The sequence below is a fragment of the Bidens hawaiensis genome, unplaced genomic scaffold (genome assembly GCF_021521415.1).
Source record: "Bidens hawaiensis isolate Kalapana, Puna unplaced genomic scaffold, B.hawaiensis_p1.1 tig00057959_1, whole genome shotgun sequence".
Taxonomy (NCBI): Eukaryota; Viridiplantae; Streptophyta; class Magnoliopsida; order Asterales; family Asteraceae; genus Bidens; species Bidens hawaiensis.
Genome location: NW_027500465.1, coordinates 47,968 through 71,810, shown reverse-complemented (window position 1 = coordinate 71,810; position 23,843 = coordinate 47,968). Strand labels below are relative to the sequence as shown.

Sequence of the window (23,843 nt, the reverse complement as noted above, 5' to 3'; positions counted from 1 at the left end):
CTCTCGACAATACTTATTCGTATGTTTTCGTAATGTCGAGTCGGACCCTGCTTTAAGAAACTTCGAGCAATATTTGCAACGTGCCAACTCATGTGAGTCGGTCATGAGACACAAATCGTAATGGACCCAAACATCGGGGCATCTTGTTGTTTCGATCACCATAACAACGTCATCATTGGATGCCATTTGTGGTCGGTTTAAGGTTAATTTTGGTTTGTAGTGTGTTTTATGGTTTTGGAATTGAAGTGTGTTTGATAGTTTTGAAACTTGCTATTATTAGTAAGAAAATACCCTATTTATAGTTAAAAAAACCGGTTCCAACGGTCAAAAACGGCTATATAGCCGTTGGAACCGGTTCCTAACGGCTCTAATTTTTAAATTTCAAAAAAAACCGGCGGAACCGGTTTTTACGTAAAAACCGGTTCCGGTTCATACCCTACCGGTTCTTAAAAGTTCGCATATCTGGGCACCGGTTCGGGTCGGGAACCGAACCGGTTCCTGACTGGAACCGGTGTCATTCTCTACCCGGGTTGAAAAAAACCGGTTCCGAACCGGTTCGGGTTTTCAAGGTGTACCCGATTTGTGCAGCTCTAACTCCAGTTACCAAACACACCCTAAAAAATGGTGGACACTGCTTACATACATAATGTGGAGAATCCATTTTGAATGCTCTTAAAACCTTTTAACATTCAAACTCTTGAACTTAAAACATAATCCAAATCCACCCACAAAAAAGCCGGACAGAAAGTAAAAATAATATCAATATAACCACCATTCAGTTACAATCAATTTAACATTAGAACACTTCACTCAAAAGAATCATATATCATAATAATCAAATACAATAATAATAATACCTTAAAGAGAGGAGAACAAATAATATACAACCAAAACTTTTCCATCATCCACCATCCAACCAACCAAAATTTTAAAGCAGGCAATTAGGTGGTGAATAATGAAGAAAAGATCACAATGGCATCAGCCAAGTAATCAATCTGAACCAAAGCTTCATTCCAGCACCATGTCCAACACGAACAGACGGCTCAAGCGGACAACGGGAACCAATGTTCGGGCCACTTGGGATATGATCGCTTGAATAAACTCATGCATACTGTGTCGTTCTGCTGGAGAACACCGTTTAATATGCACTTCATCGCACCTACAAATTACAACATAATATATTTAAAATATAAATTTAACTTTTGGAATTTGTAAAAAAAAAACAAAGCTTATTAGCACCATACCGTGTGTACCAAGGGGCTCTTTAATACGACCACGGCGACCCAGTTTTGTCCAAACTTCCACGGGCTGTATCATAACAAACAAGTCAACAAATGGAGGTGTAAACAAACCGAGCCGAGCTTAGACAAGTTACACAACTTCGGCTCTTTTAAATAAACAAGCTTGACTAGGCTCCCAAGCCTATATGAGCTTAAACGAGCCAACTAGTTATATATTTTTTATTTGATATGTTAAATACTTAAATATCTAGAATTATAATAACTAAGTAACTAATAAATATAAACGAGCCGAGCTCTAGGTTTAGAAATAGAGGTCAAACCAATCTTAGCTCAATCTTAGGCAATCCCTGGCTCGGCTCAGCTCGTTTACGCCCCTAATAACAAACCTTATGAAGCTTAAACGAGCTCGAGCCTAAGCTGGAGTGCAGTTAATAATTTGAGCTCGAGCCCAGGCTTCATATACTATATTTAGCTTGATTAGGCACGCAAGCCCCTATTCTTTTTATGTAAAATCATAATTTGATTACATATAAATATATAAAATAATTAATAATCACAAGTATCATTAAATGTATAATTACGATAAAAATAACTAAATAATGTATATTGTGTTGATACATAAAAATCATATAATAAAAAATATGTAAAAATAACTATATATCTAAATAACAAAACAATGAGATTTCTTTTCTAGTTTTAACCACAAACACATACCTTGAACCACTTCACATCCTCTGGATTATGAAACATATATCTTACTGCAGCTTTCGATTTCGAAACACGTTGAGGATAACTAAAAACAAACAATAAACAACAAGAAAGTTAAATCTCTAAAGTAACAAAATAAGTATATAAAAGTTAATGAAAACGTAATCCATTTCTTACCCAGTTAAAATGATCTTTTTCAAAATAATCTTATCAGCGTCAATACTTTTTAACGAGCCAACAGCAGCCAGTGCGGGTGCAACAGAATCACCTTGATTCTTTAAAACAATTAAAGGAAGAGGAGGAAATGAAATTGGTGCGTATACTGAAGCTATTGAAAACCGTCCTGCGTGTAGAAATCTCTCCATCTTGTGTTTGTCTGAATTGAAATTGTCAGACGCAAAAGTAGGTCTGCAAGTTTTTTCAAAAAGTCAAAGTGGTCAAACTATGAATAATAGTATATGCAAAAAATTATAATGTAGATAAACCAAACCTTGTGATAAACTGTCGGAAGCCAACGTGAAATATCAATTCTTCTTTGGCTTTTATTGGCTCAGTGTATGTCTCGTGTTTCTTTAACCTGCCAAAACATAACATAAAATCTTATGAATCATGTAGCCTGTAAACAAACCAAACATTGGGTAAAATGTTCATCAACAGTTCGACAAGAAGTTCATTCATTTAAATTCGTTTATGTTCATTTTACTATGATCATTTATGTTCGTTTACGTTTTATTAATATATTCATTCAAATTTTCTTGGCCCGTTACTATATAGTCTAGTTTTATAACCTTTTAGGCCCAACATCTTTTCACATTACTTTTTAACTAGTTTTAGCTCATTTATATTAGTTCATCTATGTCCAGTTATGTTCGTTCGTTTATACTATAGGCAAACAAACCTAAACAAACCCAAACATGTTCATTTTAGAACAAACAAACACAAACAAGAAACCTGTTCGTTTAACTGTTTTGTGTTTGACCGTTTGTTCACTTAAAGTTAAACAAACAAACATGCTCTGTTCGTGTTCGTTTACAAGCCTAAAAACATGTTCTTTCAAAAGCAAAATCATCACAAAAATACGTAAGTTCTTTTTAGCCATATCATATAAGCTAACTATGCATTAAGCACAAAAACAATGATTTTAAACCAGACTTTTTCACCTACTCTAACCTATTACCTAACCTGCCCATTTTGACACATATAATTACAAGCGTAAACAAGCCAATTTAAGCCCAAGCTTGAGCTCGGCTTGCTTCGAGCTCTATGTAAACTACATGAAATCAACATTATATGAATAATAGGCTCAACAAAGCTCGGTTTGTTTCGAGCTATATGTAAAAAATTTTAATTATTAAATAAAAATTATATAAATAATAAGCTTGTTTAGGCTTTTGAGCCTACTAGAGCTCAACTCAGCTCAATCTCGGCTCGTTTAATCTTACAAAGAGCTCAAGCTCGGCTTGTTACGAGCTCTATGTTATTTACATAACACAGAAAAGATACAGAAACAGAAAATGCATATATAATAAGATACCTAAAGTGAAGAACAGAAATCTTTGATTCATGTTGCAAAAGACCACATGCAATAACTGGCATCGTCTTCGCCAGAACGCATAACTTGGAAGCAATATGAACCGGGACTTCATTAATGTAGAGTGCCACATAAGCATTTGCAAGTACACATTCATCTGAACTTCCGTGTTCCATGTCCCGAGCTTTAGATAACACGTGCTTTTGTGTTCTAGTAAAGTTATCAAATGCAAAGATTCTTGCATATTCTTGAGGTAAAGATTCCTAAATGAACATGAATATAAGATTATAAAGAATCCAAAAACTATGAGAATCATAGTTTCTTATTTAATAGAGCTTACTTTTGGGTCCCACGAAGATGTCCTAAACGACTTTAAGCCTCGGTATTTGGCAAAACGTTTCCTAGCAGGAATGTCTACTGGAACATCCACTTCATCAGGGAACTCTGAAACAAAAAGATAATAAAATCAATCAAAAATATAATTGGCAAATTTACCTGTTTATCTATAAATGGCTAAGATTAAAAATATTTTTTATGTCTGAGTAATCAGTCAAACGTGATAAACAAAAAGATTGAAAAAAGTGGACAAAGGAGCCCATCATGGCCACTGGCCTGTAAACAAACTGAACAAAATAGGTCAGTTTTAGTATTCTTTTTAGTGTCCAAATTAGATCATGATGTTCACTCTGCTATGTTAGTTCATTTACCATTAGTTTACACTATCAACAAATAAACATAAACAAACACACTTTTTGTAACGAACGAACACGAAACTTCAATCTTTTAATTGTTCAAGCCCGATTGTTTGGCTAAAGTTAACCTAATGAACACGAACATGCCCCGTTCGTATTCATTCAGTTCGTTTACAAGTCAAGTCCATACCCTCATCTTCAGCATGCGCCTCCTTTATTTTTCGAATATCTTCTTCTATCTGCTCCTTGGTCAAATTATCATTATCCTGCATGCCAAAAAAATAAATTTTATGATCCATCCGAAATATCAATCATATAAAAATATTAACCAAATAACGAGCATAAGAGGTTTGTTAAGATACCATCATCATATTATCAGCATCAGTTTCATCCTCAGAATCATCCCTAAGGTTGAGTGAAGCCTCGTCAAACTCACGATCAAACTTCCCACCATCACTTTGGCCAGTCAACTCATGTTCTTCATCAACCACCATGCCATTTTCTGAACCATCATCATCACTGTCTGTACCAGACACATCAGATTCATCCACAATCCAAGCAGCCTGTAACATATTACCAAAACAAAATTATATTATATAAATCATGAAACCATCAAATTGAACAATATGTGAACACTTGTCAAAATAACTCAAAATAACTACATACCTGGTATTCAGAAGTACCGCGTGGAAGAGACCGTTTTTTCTGCTTCTTTTCTTTATGTAACCTGTCAGCTTCTTCCATCTCTGCCTCTGTTGGCCATGTCTATATACATAAAGATTTTAAAAAAATCAAACTTTGTAGTGTCTTAGAAATTCTAATTGTTCAAAAAAGTAAAATAAATAAAAACAAACTTGTAAAAAAGGACAGATTTTTTTACAAGGTGGGCTAAAAAATTCCTTTAGTTTCCATACGATAGTGAACTTAAAAACAAAAGCAAATGAGGTTTTCTAACCAGAGACCAGAAAAGCAATTGAGTTATGTTTTGAATATTTTATAGAATGCATTAAAAAATCTGCACTTTATAAATAATCTTAGTAAAAAAAATAAGAATAAAAAATAATCTTCGGTAGAAGTTACCTGTTCGCCTTGAAGAGGATCAGGTATATTTTCAACAAGTAAAGGTTCTTGCTTCATAGGATCTGGGAGTAAAGTTTTGATGACCTGCAAAATTTCAAATAATAATAGGTAAACATCCTAACACTGTTGGCAAGTTCGTTAATAATATTAATAGAAAACATAATAAATCCAGTAGCTTCAAAAGAAGTTGTACCTGTAAATCAGTTATTTCATCCGCATCCATAAAATCCGCTTCTTTCCTAAAGTTCAACGGACACGGATCCTTTAGAAGTTCAATCTTTCCCAACTGAAAATCCCCAGCACCCGCTACATGAACCTGATGAAAACCAGGTTAAACACTTTAACCAAATCTTTATACCGCTAAGTGTAGTAAATAATTAAATGCGTACCAGCTGGTTTACAGAAAGATTGTGGGCTCGAAGATAACCAGTGATGCGAAGTGTACATTTTCCAGACCCATCAGCCGCCATGTCCACCTGTCATGGTGTAAAATACACATTCAAATATTAATAGTTTATAATATAATATATGCACTTCTGAACTGAAAATATTAATAACTTACCTTGTGAGCCATTAGATAGGGTCGTTGGGTGCGCCAATGAGGTATTATGAGCCTTTGTTCCTTAAAAAGAAACATGAACTACATAGAAACCATGTTAAATCAAGAGTCAGACGATGGTCAAAGATGTTGAAACCGTAACTTTGAACTTAAAGGTGTGCATGAACCCGGAAAAAAACAAACGCAAACAATAAACTGTTTGGTTATATGTTTTTGCTTCAGTTTTGCATGTAATTAAACCCGAAAAAATCGAACCAAACAGAATTATAGATTTACATTTTCCAATTTGAGTTTTAAATAGAATATAATTATTAATGTAACCCAAATATTTTAGCCCGAAAGTATTAAACCAATTAATTATTAATTTTTTTTGGAAAGCCAAATATTATAAAAGGGAAAAAAAGCATCTCACAAGTAGACGAGAGCCCAACACAAATACAAACGTTCAAATTCATTATCTTGGGCAAACTACTTTTTTTGCCCAAAACTTTCAAGCCCTAAATGGCAAAACATAACATGACCTGAAAACCAAAACCGAACAGTTTTCAAAAACTGAAAACCCCATATTTCAGTTTTTCACTTTTTGGTGCGGTTTGAGCCGAAAAACCGGCCCATGCACACCCCTATTTTTGATATATGTCTAATCATGAGACCTATCACATCTATTGTCTTAAAAAAAGTTCTTAATGCCAATTTAATGTGTCAACAGACAAATAGGATTCCAAAAAATGTCATTTCAGTGATAATAAAAAACAATCATTAATAATAACAGTGAACTGGGATGTTTTATGCATTAAAACTTATATATACTCTTTCGTATGTCTTTTAAGCTAGGGTTTATTTTTAACTCAATTGGACTGGTTAAAGATTAATTGCAACCCGATTCTACCCGCTCAAAGGTAAACGACTCAAAATTGCCAATGCCAAATAAGACTATTATATATACCATACCTTGTGCAAGTCATCTTTAGTATCTGCTGGATAAAATTTGCAATCTTCAGGGAATTCAGAAGAAAGACTAGAAATGCATGTTTTCTTTAAATCATTTCTTCTTTTCAAATCAGAAGGTAAATCCTGTTAAACAGAAGATCCAACTGTCAATACAAACAAGATACTTGTGTTCATATAAATTATTCAAAAGCATAGAATTTTTTTGTGTAGTGCTTACTCGAAGAAAAACAGCAGTACTTGGTAAACCAAGAGATCTAAACACAGAGAGACACTGAGAGCCAAATTCATCGATGTAAAAATTGGAACTACCGTGCTCGGTTGAACAGTTAGCAGAAGCCACAAAAACTACCAAGTCTGCAATCTTTGAAAGATATATACAACAGCGTTAATTTGAATAAACCAAAAACAGGAAATATATATAAGCATATACATATAGACATGATGTTTCAAAAGCATCAAGTCTAAGTACCTTAGCCATCTCCATACAAGCCATCAAATCACCATGTGGTGCTTGTAAGACCTACAAATAAATATTTGAGAATGTGATATTAAAATATATTCCATACTGTGATTTGTGTCAACAAGTCAACCTACCGTTGCTCTTAGCCGATACTCAGATGAAGCAACGGCTGGTAACGAAATTCCGTTGTTCTCATTTGACAGTAATGCCATAAGATCCCCTGCTAATGAGCTTACATTTGCAGAAGCAGATAGCCCAAATAAAACCTAGTTTATGGAAACAAATTAAATTTCCATATGGTCAGTAATATAAAATCAACATAAATATTACTCACAATAACACGAGGAGCACTGGTTGTTCCACTAGAAGCCCGTTTCTCTTTCAATAGTGTAGCCCTCTTCTGCTCTCTCATCTGCATCGTTCAAAACCGACCATTAAATTTCTACTTTTAAGATTCTTTTGCTGTTATAAAACATATAAGCGTTTTCCAGACTAAAATATAACAATTTTCATTTGATATATAAATTAAAAAATATCATAAGCTCAAAACTAATGGCAAGTGTAAAAAAATGCAAATTACCGTTTTGTTACGTTGAAGCCGAGCAGCTCGAGCCCCCTTCACTACATTGCGATCAGGTTTGCTAATCTTGCTTTTATCTAACCTCCAGTGAAAATAATAAAAAATAAATAAGACATTTTATATTTATAAACTTTGTATAAACCAAAATCCATCTAACCTAAATAGAATGTACAGTCAGAAAATAGTGAAAAGCGAAAACTTGTGATTAGACTTTACAATTTGCTACAATGCAGCTAACTATGTATTTGTAGCCTAATTACCTACTAACTAACTACCAGACTTAACTAAACTTTTATACTCATAAAAATGATATAATCTGATGACTAATATAAGAAACTTAACTATGCACTTGTAACCCTAACTGACTACTAACAAATTCAACTATCAAACTTAAATATGTATTTGTAAACCTAATTATCTACAAACTCAACTAACAAAACTACCAAACTTAACTAGGCTTTTATATTCTTAATAACTAGGGATGTCCATGGATCAGCTCGGTTTCAGTTTTTGGTTTGCATTCAATTCAGTTTCCCCATTTGTGCTTAAAAACTGATGTATTTTTGCTTGAATTCTTTTGTTAGTCTATAAATTATTCACGTTATACTTTATATCAAATTCTTATAAATCACATAAAATTCAAAATAAACAAAAAAAAAAGAGAATATAAGTTTAGTTCGGCTTTTTCGATTTTAATTACACACAAAACCAAAACCGAACGATACGAAACATAAAACCAAACTGCCGGCTTCTGTTTCATTTCGGTTTGGTTTTTTCAGTTTCATGGCTGAACAAACTACCAAAAGTAACTAAGCTTTTTAACTTCCTAACAATAATACAATCAGATAACTTAATTAAAACACCTGTATACGTTCTTATTTTACTAAAAAGATGCATAATTTATCCACCTATTACTTCAAAAGAAGCTCAAAATCATATAAACAGATACAAAGCTTAAATCTTTACAAAAAAGCAAACCTTTGACGGATACTTTGTGGGTATTGCGAGATGACTTAGACGCGAAACGGGTCTTATGGGATTTGTTAATTTGAGATCGAGAACCACCCGCCATTGTTGTTGCAGCTCAAGAACAACAATAAACCCTAATTGGGATTTAAGACTGAACAGAACTTGTGTTTCTATGTTTATCAAGTATTTATTTGGGCCGGGTTATGGCCCATTTTTTTAACTAGGTTACACCAAATATAATCACTTGTTTTTGTTTGGTATGGAGTCATACCCGGGTCGGGTTCGGGTATTTGAATTGTCTATAAAAATTATACCCTATGTATTCAGATTCGGGTTGGGTAGAGTATTGGTTATTTTAAAATCGAATATTTGAATACTTTATTTTCGGGTAATGAAAAAACCTTGTTTTCAGGGTTTTTGTTATTATTATTATGGATAGGGATTTTTAAGAGGCTGCACTAATCAGGGGGCATTTTTCAGGTACTTTTCAGGTATAAATTGAGTATTTGAAATACCATGTTTCGAAAATTGAAAAACCTCGATTTCGGGTATCACTGGGTACAAATTGGTCCAGTTTTAAATACGGATGTTGATTCTGAAATGTATCTTCCTATATAATAAAAGAAGATGTTTTGAGCTGATGTGTCATCCTCTCCTTTACTTTACTAACGTGGCAGCACCAGGTTTATTTGACTATTCTGGTTTTACAAAACTTCTTCCGGAAGCTTTATCAAAATCTTATTGCTCTAAACGCCTAGCTATTTAGGGGGTGTTTGGTACAGAGAATGGAATTGTAGAGAAATGGAATAGATAAATGGAATTACAGAGAAAGGGAATTGGTCTGGAGAATGAGAATTGACTGTTCTGTTTGGTAGTACAGAGATTTCAGTAGATAAATATAGCTGAGAATCATTTCTCTTGTCTGGTACATAGACAAATATGCAGCTCAGACGTCAAATAGGGAGTCAACAAGTATACAAATATATTAAAAAAATTAAGGTTAAGTGAATTGCCAATATAATTACACACTATACCTCTCCTGCTTCAGATGATTTTCGTTTCGTACAGCGCACGTGATGTGATTCATCAACAATCAATACAGCCCACTTTTGCTTTAAAATGCTCTTCTTCAAATGATGCAGCATTGTATAAGATATGACAACGACTTTTGGAGACCTTGCTAAGTTTTCAGGATTATTTACATGACCAAAAACTGGAAGACAATGCAATTACAGAAACAAAGCATCAGCTATTATAAGTTGCTCAAAAAGATATAGTTCTTACATTTACCAATTGTAATTTATGCCAATGATACTATTTGAAACAAGCTGAGATGACAAATAAAATGTGTATTTGCATCAGGTAAAACATGCACATGTTGAAGAGATAGTATTACCCTAAACTCCTAAAGAACAGACACTTACATTAAGACAAGAAAAACCAACCAACAAAATCATCATCAATATACAATCCAAAAACTAGTTATATACCCTATTTCCATATATTATTTGTCACTTTCTTAGATCATCAAGACTCAGGTACTGTTATACATAGTGTGAGGAGGAGCAAGTACACTTCGAACCAGTTGCGCCTCTCATGATGCATTCCTCGATACCGAACATCACGGTTAACTTTAAAAAAAAACAGCTCACAGTCGAATTTAAAATATTTCATCATCTGTATGCTAGTTTCAACTGCAACGCTATTAATTAAAATAAAATAACAGGATAACCCCTAGTTGAGAAAGATACCTAGATGAATATCAGAAGGCAAACAAGATGGAAGCCAATGCTCCAACTCTTCTGCCCATGTATATCTCAAAATAGCGGGGCACACGACTAGAATTGGGCCTTCATTCATGAAACAGCTTGCAATTGCAATGGCCTAAAATCAAGCAAACAACTAAGTCAATGTATACTAGTTATCATCTGATTACAATTATTATTACCTGAAGTGTTTTTCCGAGGCCCATTTCATCAGCAATGAGACACCTACCGCCCCTACGCAATCCAAACTTGACACCTTCAATTTGGAAGGGAAGCATCACCTCCAAGAGAGACTTTGAAAGTCCTCCCATTAACTCGTCTACTTTCTGTTCGGTCAAGTGTTCAGGCCTGCAGGGCTCCCATCTTCCCTCAACATAAGCACATGATAATACGCTTACAGCTCTGCGCGTCACGTAAGGGATATCTTCATACTCAATGCGCTCAGTCTTTAACGCTTTGACAACAGCGTCATAGTCTTTCAAATGGAACACGCATGCCTCTCCACCGACATGAGTTTGTGTGTAATGCGATGGAACCACCTGGTGAATTAGGGCAATAATAATCAATAGAATAGAATGTAAGGAGGATTAATTAATAAATAATAAAACATACAATAGGGAGGCAGTGGGTTAACTTCTGGAAGCAATCGGCTTCACCGGGAAACGAGTAGCCGTCGACGGGCAATGGCTTGACGGAGAAGGAGTCCGGCGAGGAAATCTCGAGGCGGACGATGAATTTGTGAGTGGGTTTTTGGCATTTGGTTAGGTTCCAGGGTTCTTCGTGGTGTCCTGGTGACTTGCGCTTAAGAGGACGTGAGGCTGAGAAATGAAATCAGAGAAATCCAATTCTCCGCTTTTTACAGAGAAACAAAATCGGAGGGATGAGAAATGGTTCCATTTCTCATCCCTCAGTTCCAGCAACCAAACACCCCTTAGGGTTTGAATAAACCCCTTCACAGTGTGTCCTCTTTTTCCTCCCCATTTGCAGTCTCAGTATTCAAATTTTGAAATACGATCTCATACTTTTCTCCCTCTCTCTCTCTCCTCAATCTTGAAGAAACCCGCTCCATGCCTCCATATATAGCAATTTATGGATCAACACCGTCCAATTTCTACTATCATCATCATCATCGGTGCTTTCTTTTTGTGTGTGTATTCATATTCATCAATCTATGTTTTAGTATTTTGTTTAATCGACTTGTGGTTTGTTGATTAGCTATGCAGATGAAACCACTACCTTGTGAATGCATTTGAGTTTAGGGAGGACGCTGATTCACTGTGAGTTCTCGATCTCTTATCACATTTTCAACGTTTGTTGTAATTCATGCCGATTTTAGGGCTTTAGGGTTTCTAATAATACTGAATTTGTGTTAGATCAAATTCCTAATTTGGTTGGACTGATGGGCTCCAACCTCCAAGTGAGCCTCTAAAAAGTCTATTTTCCAAATATTTATTACTTTTAAAAAATAAATATTGCCATTAAAATTCATGAATAACAATTTAACGTGGATTTGGGAATGGGAATACAGGGATTACTGATGAATTTAAAAAATTGGATATGGACAGTTGTGCATTTATGTGGTGAATACGTTTACCTCAACGAGTCGGGTTGACCCGTTTGTTTTTATTTACTATACAAAAGATAATTTTATTTTGTAACATAAAACTGATTTGAGTATGTTAGTTTACCTAATACTTAACATGCCATCAGAAATATAGTTTTAAATTGTTTATCCAAACACTCCCTGATATACATAGCATTATATCTTTTAACATGTTAAAACTAACTGTAGTTTACCCTTATTGTTCAGGTGGATGGAAAAGCTGTTGTTTAAAGCGGCACTTGATCCACACAATCATATATCTGTTCTTCTATTTAACAGGTTTCTTTCGCTGAGTTTTTGTATATGACCTTTATATGGGACCCATTAAACCATTTAAAACCACTTTGAGCATAAACTTACTACAGTTAATCATTCTACACTATTGTTTGATTACAAAAAGAGCAGATATGGAAAGTTAGTGATAGGGTGCATCTATTGTTGTATGATTATTATTCTAATGTTTTAGTGGACTTATTTAATAACAAGATATGATACATATGATTAGAGTGATAACTGATATGAATGCATTTTTGGTTAACCATTTAATCTTGAATATATTGTGACTTATATTATATATATTGTGACTTATATTATTGTGGTTAAACTTATTAGGTCGTGACATGTTCGTTCTGGTAGATTTGAGAGATCCTATGGAAAATAGTAAGGCTTCTTACAAGAAATCAAACAAATTAGAAAAGAAGATGGATGGGTGTGTTATTCTCTTTTCATTAAGTCATTTTTTTTGTTTTACTTATTTATACGCATTCATGGTATAAAACCTCTTTTTATTTTACCTAACATGAAAGCAAAATTTGTTTTGCAGCAATAATAAGATGTGCGCTTTGTTTTCTTTCAATAGTTCGTTTCATCCACAGAAGAGGTGTTTGTTGAGGTTTCTCAGCTTGTGCAAAGTGCTTTAGATGGTTATAAGGTGATGCATTTTGTTATTCACTGTCTTTAAGGACTTTTAGGATTATCAATTTAACCTGTATGAGATTAAACATAAATCGGGCACTCATGTGTCTTGGCTAGGTTTTGGGATCAAACAATTTGGTTTCTTAGTATTTGAAAGTCGTTTGGTTTAACTTTTTTTTTTTCTGTTTCTCGATTTGGGTCCGGATCCGGTTTGACCATTTGGTCTCGAACTCTTTTTACGAGTATGGTTTGCGGTGCAAGTTCATGTCAAGTAATGGAGATCTGGGTAATGATTTGTGTTAATTACCAACGTTTGTGGTTGCAGGTTGAATAATATTATAGCATCCTTTGTAAGACCTTGTGGTCCATGGTTGTTTATTAGCAACGCAGAGGCCATCCAACACCAATTTGCTTTTAACAGGTATAAATTAGTTTTTACATTTTGAATAAGGATGGCATGGGCTAGTTCGGTTTTGGGCTACAACCGAACACAAAATTGAAATGTCGGTTTTTGAAATTTTTAAATCGTATGGGTTCGTTTTTTCAGTTTTTTTATTTGAGTTTGAAAATTTGGGCGGAAATAAAAAATAAAGGTTGGCTAATAGTTCCGAATTTGTGCCTAATGTTTTTGTTACTTTTAACAGTTAATTGGTTATTTTACACCTGGGCTAAATATTTTAGTTAAACTATATATTAATATCAATTAAGTTAATTTTTTATACCCTACGACCTGACCCATTTCGTTTTTAGCTAATATTTGTTTGACCCATTTGAGATGAAACACGCCCCAAATTGGCCCATTAAGCTGTTGTTTACTTTGTGCAGGAAACATACAACAATAGTAGTTGAATCAATGGCTGAACCGGATGGTGATGTAGGTCGAGTAACACTTTTGTAGTTGGTAATTTGGTTTCATACATAACTTAAGAGAGTTGAAATACTGTGCTTATATAAAGCATAAAATGTTTGTTATCGTTATTCAATAAATAAAAATTAGCCCGTGTGTTACACGGGCATATAGACTAGTATCTTATATGTATCCCCCACAGGTTTGGGTAGTAAAACCAAGGTATAAAAAAGCATGATTCTAGGTTTTTTCGGTTCCGATTCGGGTTTTCTTTTCACCTCTAACTGTAAAGGTGTGTTTTGATCAATATGTTTTCAATTTTATCAACTTTTCTAATTACTGAAAATATTATCTGACTAATTATAAAGCCGTAAATTAAAGGGACTATCTCATAGAATGGTAACCAATTTTTGAAAGTGTCTCAATTAGATCACTGGTATAATTGTTTATTCTATTTAGATCAGTAAGTTTTGTTTTATGTTTCAATAATAGGTTTTTTATCTAGATAGGAGGTAATTTAAGTTTTCTTTTTTCAAATTAATAAAAAAATAACATAAATAAAAACAAGTCATTCATTCTATATATTATTTTATTTAAGTTTTTTTTAATGTTATGAAATTGGAAAATGTAAAAGCAGAAAAGAAAAAAATTAATATAAAAAATTTTAAACGAATTTTAAAATACTGCAAACAAAATTTCAAATTTCGCCAAAAAAAGTTAATTGCAAAAAAGTTTTAACGAATTTTAAAAAATTGCCAAAAGAAATTTTAAAAATGGCAAAAAAAAATATTAAAAAATCTTGTAAATAAACTACTAATTTTTTTTATAAAAACTAAGAAAAATACTTAGATGACATTCATAAAAGTGCATTTTAAGTATATATTTACAAAAGACAACACCAAAGAAATCTTTTAATTATGTAATGCTTAGTAGAATGCTCAAACGAATCAAAATACATCAAAATTTCTAGCGTGTCAAAATATAAAAAAACCCAAACGGGTCAGCATAGGCCCAAACGAGTCAAAAAAAAAACACTAAGATACACCCAAACGTGTGAAACTAGTCCAAAAATACACCCAAACGGGTCAAAATACACCAAGATACAACCAAACGCGTGAAACTAGTCCATAATTCATCAAACGAGTCAAAATACACCAAAAAACACCCAAACGGGTCAAATCACCTAATCATCCATCTCGCGAGTCATGCTTGTTGACTCTACTTTTTTATTTCTTTCTCTTGGTCATGCCACCTTTGGTTGTGGGTATTTTTTCTCTTTTGCGCATGACCTGATGTTATGTCCAACTTCTAGGCAATTCTGACAAGTCATTTTTCTTCTAGTTCCAACTTTTTGTTTTTATTCTCTTTTTCCAGTGGGTCTCTTTTACTTTTTACTGACGGTCTACCGGGCATTTGTCTTTCTTTTGGAGGTAGGGTTTAATATCATTTGTTTTAGGCCAATGCATACTTCCCTTCATCGACTTTATACAATGTTTATATGCTTCCTTAAACATGTCCTTTTTAAACCAGGGACTGACATAAGTATCTGGGTTTTTGTTGAGGAACGCTAAAGCTGCTACCGTATGAACACAAGGGATGCCTGATAATTGCCATGATCCACAATTGCAAGTTTGCTCTTGTATCTTCACTACATATGCATTTTTTGCACTCCTTACTTCAAATATGTTGTTACCACTTGGAATAACATCATAATGCCTACACAATCAACCAAAAAATATATGAAAATTCATAACAAGATAACAAAATTTTTAAGATAGAACCGTTACCTTTGTTTCTTTTTAATAACTTCTAGTTTTTTTTTTGTTGCAGGGCATACTTCATATCCAAAGCTTTCTGATTGTTTCGTCACTAAGAACATTCTACGCATCACAAATCTTCTAATATATTCTAACATGCTAATAATGGGCTTCCTTCGTGCGGTTCGTATACGCAAATTAAAACTTTCACTCATTCCATTCTCGTAAGCATCGCATGCTCTACCAACCTCAAAAAAAGATTTTGACCAAGTAATTGGATTTCTTTCCATAAGATGATCATAAGCACATTTGCTACTAGTTTTCAACTCTTCCATATGTCTTTCAAACCATTCCTTACTAGTAGAATTTGCAGCTTTCCAAAACAAATTTTTAGATTGAAGCCCACAAAATTTCTTTATAAAGTTAGCATAAATGTGTCTTGTACACTGCCTGTGCTCGGCATTTGAAAATACATCCTTTACAACCTCGATAATTCCCTAATCAATAACGAAAATAAAACATATAAGTTATAAATAACAACAAATAAATAGATGTGTATTAAATGCATAAATACCTTGTGTTGATCGGAAATTAAAGTTAGTCCATGTCCGCTTTCCATTTCAATGTCATCCTACGATAGATTAAGAAACCATGTCCAGTTTTCCTTGTTCTCAACTGACACAACCGCCCATGCTAAAAGAAAAATATGATTATTGGCGTCTCTTCCAACAACCGAGAGCAACTGACCACTATTTTTCAAAAAGCATCCATCTAAACAAATAACTTTCATGCAACCGCTAATCCATCCATCTTTGACAGCTTTAAAACAAATATAGTAACTACCAAAATAAATCTCTCCATTTGGCATTGTTTCCACGATCATCTTTGCAGTACTCCCGAGGTTTGTTTCCAATAGCTCAGCTTGATAATTTGAATGTCTCGCATAATGCTCTATCAGCCCTCCCTCATAGTCATCCAATACCTTTTGCTTTGATCTATCACATTGACCGATACTCACTCTGCATTGGTATTTTTTCGTGATTTCTTTTTGCATGTCTCGTAAACTAGTTTATGGAGTTTTAACTATTTTCTTGAAATATCTTTTTGCAATCCAAGAATATGTAACAAGTGAACCCAAATGAAACTTCCTTGAGCATGTATGGTTATCATTTAATGATTTTATTTGAAAAGAATCATCACCTTTAATCCTAGAGGCCTAAAGCCGAAACAGACACTTCCACACTTTCTTTTTTCGCCCATTCCCATCGTCTTCAATTTCTTCTGTCCCCGCATCTTACTAACAGCCTAGCATGGTCGTTCACCGTGAATACTAATTGGTGACCATTTGCAACCCCATAATCAATTAGCATGTCTTTCAGTTGCGCAGGACTCTCAAATTTCATTAATAATATGGGCTTTGCCAACTTCCAATCCATATTAGGATCATAGCAAGGATACATAACATCTACATCCTCATAATCATCCTCAACATCTTTTCCATAATCTTGTTCACTTCCACTCTAATCTTCAAGAAAACTAACATCATCTTCATCCTCGTCATTGTTGTCGAAACAAAGTAAATTCAAGAAATGATCATTAAAATTAACATCATCATTATCATGTAAAATATCTTCTAAGTTCACCTGACAAAGTATATATAATAAGGGATCATTAATTAATTAAAAAAGTATTACATACCAATAGATATATAGTTATAAAAACACATAAAGATGACTAAATATTATAAAGACAACCACTTAATTAAGGTGATTAAATATTGTTATATCAAAATTGTTGTGTTTTAAAATCTCAATATGAAATATTCAGGTCATGGTGCAACTTGAAGATAAAAAAATCTAATTTATATATGAAGAAAAGTTAAAATAGCACACCTCTCTATTCGTGTTTTGGATTGGTAATGAAACGAGGTCGACATCCTCAACAGTTGTTGCTAAGTTAACACCTGGTTCTTCGGTAGACATCAGTGTTAAACCAACCTGTTCAACCACCAAAAAGCACAAAGTCATCTTCCACTCAAAAATACCACAAGTGAAAAACCTAAACAAAAAAAAACTTGTCTTACTTTTCGAGACCTGCTGCACCAATATTTAAGCCATTGACTTTTGGTGACAATTTTGAAATTCTTTAATGTCTACACACTAAAATACAGAACCAATGCGATGAACACCTTTAGCCGGCAGCAAACCAAAACCAAACAGGCAAACACTCCTGGTCCAATTTAAATAATCAGCAAACCAAAACCAAACAGGCAAACACTCCTGGTCCAATTTAAATAATCCTTTGCTACCCTGATTGGTAAGCAACTTGTTTCGGTGGTAGGAGTTGGACGCCGATAGTTTAAGGATCGATGATAGGGTTTGATGGTAGGAGATGTAACTGCAACATGAATCGTCACTTTGTTTTATTTATGTTATTTTTTTATTAATTTGAAAAAAGGAAACTTAAATTACCTCATATCTAGGTAAAAAACCTAATATTGAAACATAAAACAAAACTTAGTGGCCTAACTAGAACAAACAATACACCAGTGACCTAATTAAGACACTTCCAAAAGTTGGTTACTATTCTATGAGATAATCCCTAAATTAAATTAGTAAAAAGTTTTTGTAAAGTTAACTAATGATTATAAAATATATAAGACGACGACGATATGTATAATTAATAAAATGTATTACTCTATAGAATAGTAACCAAGTTTTGAAATTGTTCCAATCAGGTCACTCATAAAATCTTTTGTTTCAATTAGGTTACTAAAGTTTCTTTTTTGTTCTAATCATATATATTTTACCTAGATATGTAAAAGGTAAATTTTAAGAATTAAACAAATAAATATTAAAAAAATTTAAATTTATATAAACGTCCGAATAATAATACGGTTTAACATACCAACTTATTCATTGTTGGATAAGAGACATAGACATCAAAAACCTTATGCTGCTAATCCGGATAATCTGAAACATATAACAATCTCCACTCGTGTGGCTGAGTGGGACAGAAAACAAAAACATCACCAAATCCAAAACCGTTGTCTATGACAAATGAGAGCCATCCATTGCCAAATACATACTTATCAATGCTAAAATCAATATCAACCCTCCATTCTTGATTTAGATGCGTAATGGTAATATTCTCATGGACAGAAATTGAGAAAAAATGCAAAAATAATAAATAAATAATTAAGATATTTTTTTTAATTTTTTGGTTTTTTTTTTGTTGCAATTTTCCATATTACTATTTTTTTTCAATTTTCGCAAAAAAAAAGCTGGAAAATTGCAAAAAAAAAATAAAAAAAAAATCTGTTTTTTTTTTTATTTTTCATTTTTTTTTGAAATTTTCCATATTATTATTATTTTTACTTTTTGCAATTTTTCACAATTTAAAATTTATTTTTCTCAATTTTTAAAAAATGCTTTTGCAATGTCAAACTATTTAAAAACAAAAAAAAACCTACATGACCTGCTATCCAGGTAAAATATTTAGGATTAGAACAAAAAGAAAACTTTAATGACCTGATTAGAAAAGTTTCAAAATTTGGTTACTTTTTTATGGAGTTGTCCCTATATATATATTTACATATATGTAAATGATATAAAGAAAATAAGGCAATTGAAACTTCATTATAATTCATCATAAAATCATAACAAGCAACATCATATTAATTTATCGAGTAATACGATAATGTAAACAAATTCAAAACAATTCTTTCCATAGCATGGTTCAACAACCATTCTTTTATCATAATCCATTACCATAAGCAAGATGGTGGCATTTCCTATCATTCTTTTAAGATGGTAATAATATCTTTCAAAAATTCTCAACAATCGAACATACCATAAAAACAAAGTATTTTATCTTTTAAACAAATCATACTGTTGTAGACTAGCAAGGAATACAACAAGTGTATGACTATCAAAATTGATAACTGGATACCTACCATACTCAAAATATTCCCATTTTTAACCCAACACGATTGAAAATGGAGGGCGTCATCCCGATATATCTACCAATATTTCTATGCCCTTATTAATTTGGTTAACAGTTATTTAAACAATTGTTGACTCATCCCACTTTTTAAACTGTTTGTAAAATAAAATGCTTAATAAAAAATTCAATAATAAAAATCGATAAAGAATATGCTTTTCCACCAAAACACAATAAAAATATCGAAAACGAGGGGTTGATAAAGAAACTCACGGTTTGAAGCTTTTCGTTCCTAAATCCCGTGTCCTAAATTTGTACACATATTTTGTTAATAAAAACTTGGTTTTATAAAAGTCTTTAGTTGTTAATCCTGTTCTAATGTCCACACAAGCACATAAGCAAGTAAGTTCGTATTAGGTTAAAGAATACGTCTAGTTCGGTTTTCGTTAACTATTGTTTAAATAACTAAATAAAATAATAAGCAACTGATCTATATATATATAATAAAATATTAAAGTTTCAGTTGCTGGAAAGTTTTAAGAAATTATTAATCTATAAATCTTGTCGGTTTTTGTTGATTTTGTTGGTTTCGCGTTTAAAAACGAACCGTTTGTTTTTTCGTATAAAAATGTAACTTTTAATATTGACAAATACTTTTTACTTGTATATTAGTCGAGTTTTATAAGTTACTTTACAAAAATATATTATTTTATTTTCGTTAACATTTTCTTAAAATAGCAACTTTTTAAACGTTTTCGTGTCGGTTTTCGCGACACGAACCGATTTAGGACTAAGTTTGTTGTCTTGTCCCTTTATCATATATTAAATTATGTTATATATGAGTATGTTATAACTTTAAGGACTGTTCCAAAACAGTCCCTAATAGTCGTGTCGGTTCACGTTTAAAAGCCGATTTTTCGACCATTAAAGTCACCGACAAGTCAAATAAGTCTACACCAATTATTTTTATGAACTAATTACACATATAATAACACATAATTCATCCTTAATTCCAGTTTTGGTCACATAATTTCACAAGACACATTTAAACCAATTTTAAGCTACTAGTTCATATTCTAAGTTTGTTAATAATATTACTAATCAAGTTTATCATTCCTTATATGAACAAATATCATAATATGACCTAAAAATCCAGATCTCAAACTTATATTATAGGTTTCACAGGAAGTCAAAACAACACTTTACAACAATATTCCTTTATTCTATTTTAGAAGATTCTAAAATGTGTGATAATATAAGTGTTTTTCAAAGATTATGTACTTTAACTTTTGTGTTCATTCTTATTATTATTACTTCATCACATCATTCAACTAAATCATTCAATCATCATCAATCATTCAAATCAATAGATCATGTTTTCTTATGGATTTCTTAAATGTTAATCTAACAAAGTTTTCTATTATAGTAACTTTTAACTTTTGATAATTCTACTTAATTCAATCTTTCAAATTTGATTAAGTATGAACTTAAGTTTATCTCATTCAAATAGTTTGATAGGGTTTCATGCATCCTATGGTTCTATTCAAGTTTTACTCTTTCAATTCATCAATTAACAAAGTTTCCATTTCTAGTAAGTAGTTGCTAATTTAATCAATATGCTAAACTACTCTATACTTCCACCATGCATCATATCTTAATTCAAAGATGCAATTCATCAAATATCAAACACATTCATACCAAGAATTCATATCAAAATCAAGAATTCATCTTTTCATTCAACAAAGTTTCCTTAGTAGGCAACTTTACAATTTCTAACAATCTTAAGTATTAACTAATGGTTTTTATGAGTTTACTAGCATATACCCTATTTCATTTCCAATTATATTATTCCATAACACTTTCTTGATCTATTAGTTCATCCAAAATCTCTAATTAATCCAAGAATCAAAAATCCCCAAAATTTTCAAATATGAACAAGTTCTTACTATGTTCTTCTCTAACAACAATTTCAATGATTCAAGTCCATAACATCAAACTAACGATCAACAATTTACCCAATTCAATTATATTATCAAACCCTAACATCAAGTTCATCCAAGTTTATACCAAATTATCAAGAAATCTAACAATGCTCATAATCAATTCTAACAATCAATGTATGATCTTTCAAGATGAATGTATGCATGCATAAGTGAGCTTAAACCCTCCTCTTACACATACATACGGCTCATACATACATACATCATCCATGATTTCAAACTTTCAAGCTCAATCTTAACTCAAGAACATCTAATCTATTGTGTCAAATCCTAGAAATCAACCTTATATCAATACTTACTTGTGTTCTTGAGAATTTGAAGATGAGATTAAGGGTGTAGTGGGTGTGATTGTGATGTTTTTCCTTCCTAATCTTCTTCCTATGTTGCTTGATCTTTCTTGTTCTTGATTAATTCTACATGGATCTTGATTTAAAGTATGTTTATGATTTTTGAATTTTGAGTGTGTGTATGTGTGTGTGTGTTTGTGGCGTGTTTATAGAGAGAAAGAGAGGGAGGAGTAGAGTGATGAGTGGGTGTTTAGAGTGTAAGGTGGAGCCTCTTTAATTCATCCAACACATAACCTTCTAGAAGCTACAATGATTGGAAGGGGTGAGTTGGAGTGTGGCCGTTAGAGGAGATGTGAGGTGATGGTGGTGATGTGTAAGGGGGTTGTGACATTTATCAATTTTTCATATTCGTATTTGTATTGTATTTGTTAAACCAACCCGTTTAGTCGTTTCAATATATTCGTATTTGAAAGTTATCGATTTACATCAATTTCAATGATTAAAATTTTGTTTCCGTTCATTATTTATTTGTAGTGTTCATCTCCGAGCTATAAAAGTTTATAAAATAATCAAAGTTAAAAACTATACGAGTGAAAAAAAGTAAACAATCCAAAGATAATAAAATATATCAAGTTTGGATTTAAGTTATATATAATTATAAAGTTCAAGGTTCGATATGTAAATAAAGTTTAAAAACAAATTATAAAGGTTTAATAAGTACAGGGGTTAAAAGTGTAAAATTCCATTTAAAATATATACTAATTAATAATTACCCAACCCAGCCCCCCCCCCCCCCCACCGTTTCCGATCAGAAGATCCGGGCGCCGGATTCCGGCGCCGGCAACATGTAAAAACGACCTTTCAAGCTTCGTTTGATTCGTTAATCTAACCCAAACGTCATCTCCACTAATACTAAACATTAACAAGCAATTTATTTCGTCATTAACGATGTAATAAACTCTAATTAATCTTCCCCCGTCGGATTATATTCGAAGTAGTAATAATACAAATTAAACACGAATTGATCTAATTGACACTCTAAATACGACCCTAATCATCGTCTAAAACTACTGCAAACATTACATTACACAAACAAATTATCCACAGCCTTCAATCCGTTCATCAAGTTTCATTCCCGCCGAGTCTAGTTCGTCATCAAACTGTAACCTTTAAAGGTAATTGTTATATGAAATCGTATTGTTTTTAAGCGTATAATAAAACCCCTAACATAAATCGGGCAAACATGAAACGGATTAAAGGTATTAAATCTAGGGTTTGAATGAGGAAGAAGATGAAGTTAAAGATTTGTTTATATTCAAAAGGTTCCATCTTTTAAACACAAATTAGGTTTGGTCCAGTGGTTTAGTGTGTTTGCTATGGCCATGAAGACCCAGGTTCGAACCCGGGTCACTGCAGATTCATTTTGTATTTTTTTACAAACCATTTTTATAGATTTAATAAATCAAATATATGTTTATAAGTCATTATAAAACAAATGAAATCATTTTTATAGTTAAATAAAAGGTGTTTTAGATTACTTTAGTATTTTCATCCAAGAACCCAACTTTTACGAACCCGAACCACTCTCTAAAACTCGTAAAATAATTATATATAAATAATAACGTTGTTACCTTATAAATTTTAAACCAACAAACGTTTATACTAAAATAAAATATACCGGTAACGACAAATCCCGTAAACATTATTTAATATTAAACTTATAAGTAATATTATAATAATAAATTGTAAAAACCCATTAGACTTAAATATTAATATACTTTAAAATGTGTAACAATATATATATATATATATATATATATATATATGTATAATAACGTATGAACTTTAAAATCGACATATTATTCCATTAAATTAGTTAGTAATTCTCGTGTTCTTATTATATTAGCTCGCGATATTCGATCATTCGTTTCATTTAACGCACTTACGGTTTTTCT

At 32.4% G+C, this 23,843-nt stretch overlaps 2 protein-coding genes across 2 annotated transcripts; both read right to left on the bottom strand.

Annotated features, from left to right (window-relative positions):
- Positions 1-737: 737 nt before the first annotated feature.
- On the bottom strand, positions 738-8,917 carry LOC143602137 (uncharacterized). Its single transcript, XM_077079350.1, has 21 exons — positions 8,781-8,917; positions 7,803-7,879; positions 7,557-7,634; positions 7,357-7,488; positions 7,232-7,282; positions 6,980-7,123; positions 6,763-6,885; positions 5,815-5,892; positions 5,642-5,728; positions 5,446-5,568; positions 5,253-5,336; positions 4,839-4,937; positions 4,535-4,735; positions 4,363-4,438; positions 3,821-3,924; positions 3,484-3,743; positions 2,440-2,526; positions 2,127-2,357; positions 1,956-2,034; positions 1,245-1,308; positions 738-1,159 (listed from the first exon to the last, which is right to left on the bottom strand). The coding sequence occupies exons 1-21, from the start codon at positions 8,872-8,874 to the stop codon at positions 1,044-1,046; spliced, it is 2,388 nt and encodes a 795-aa protein (XP_076935465.1). The 5' UTR covers positions 8,875-8,917; the 3' UTR covers positions 738-1,043.
- A 6,376-nt stretch (positions 8,918-15,293) lies between these two features.
- On the bottom strand, positions 15,294-16,278 carry LOC143602139 (uncharacterized). Its single transcript, XM_077079351.1, has 3 exons — positions 16,234-16,278; positions 15,690-16,156; positions 15,294-15,618 (listed from the first exon to the last, which is right to left on the bottom strand). The coding sequence occupies exons 1-3, from the start codon at positions 16,276-16,278 to the stop codon at positions 15,294-15,296; spliced, it is 837 nt and encodes a 278-aa protein (XP_076935466.1).
- Positions 16,279-23,843: the final 7,565 nt, after the last annotated feature.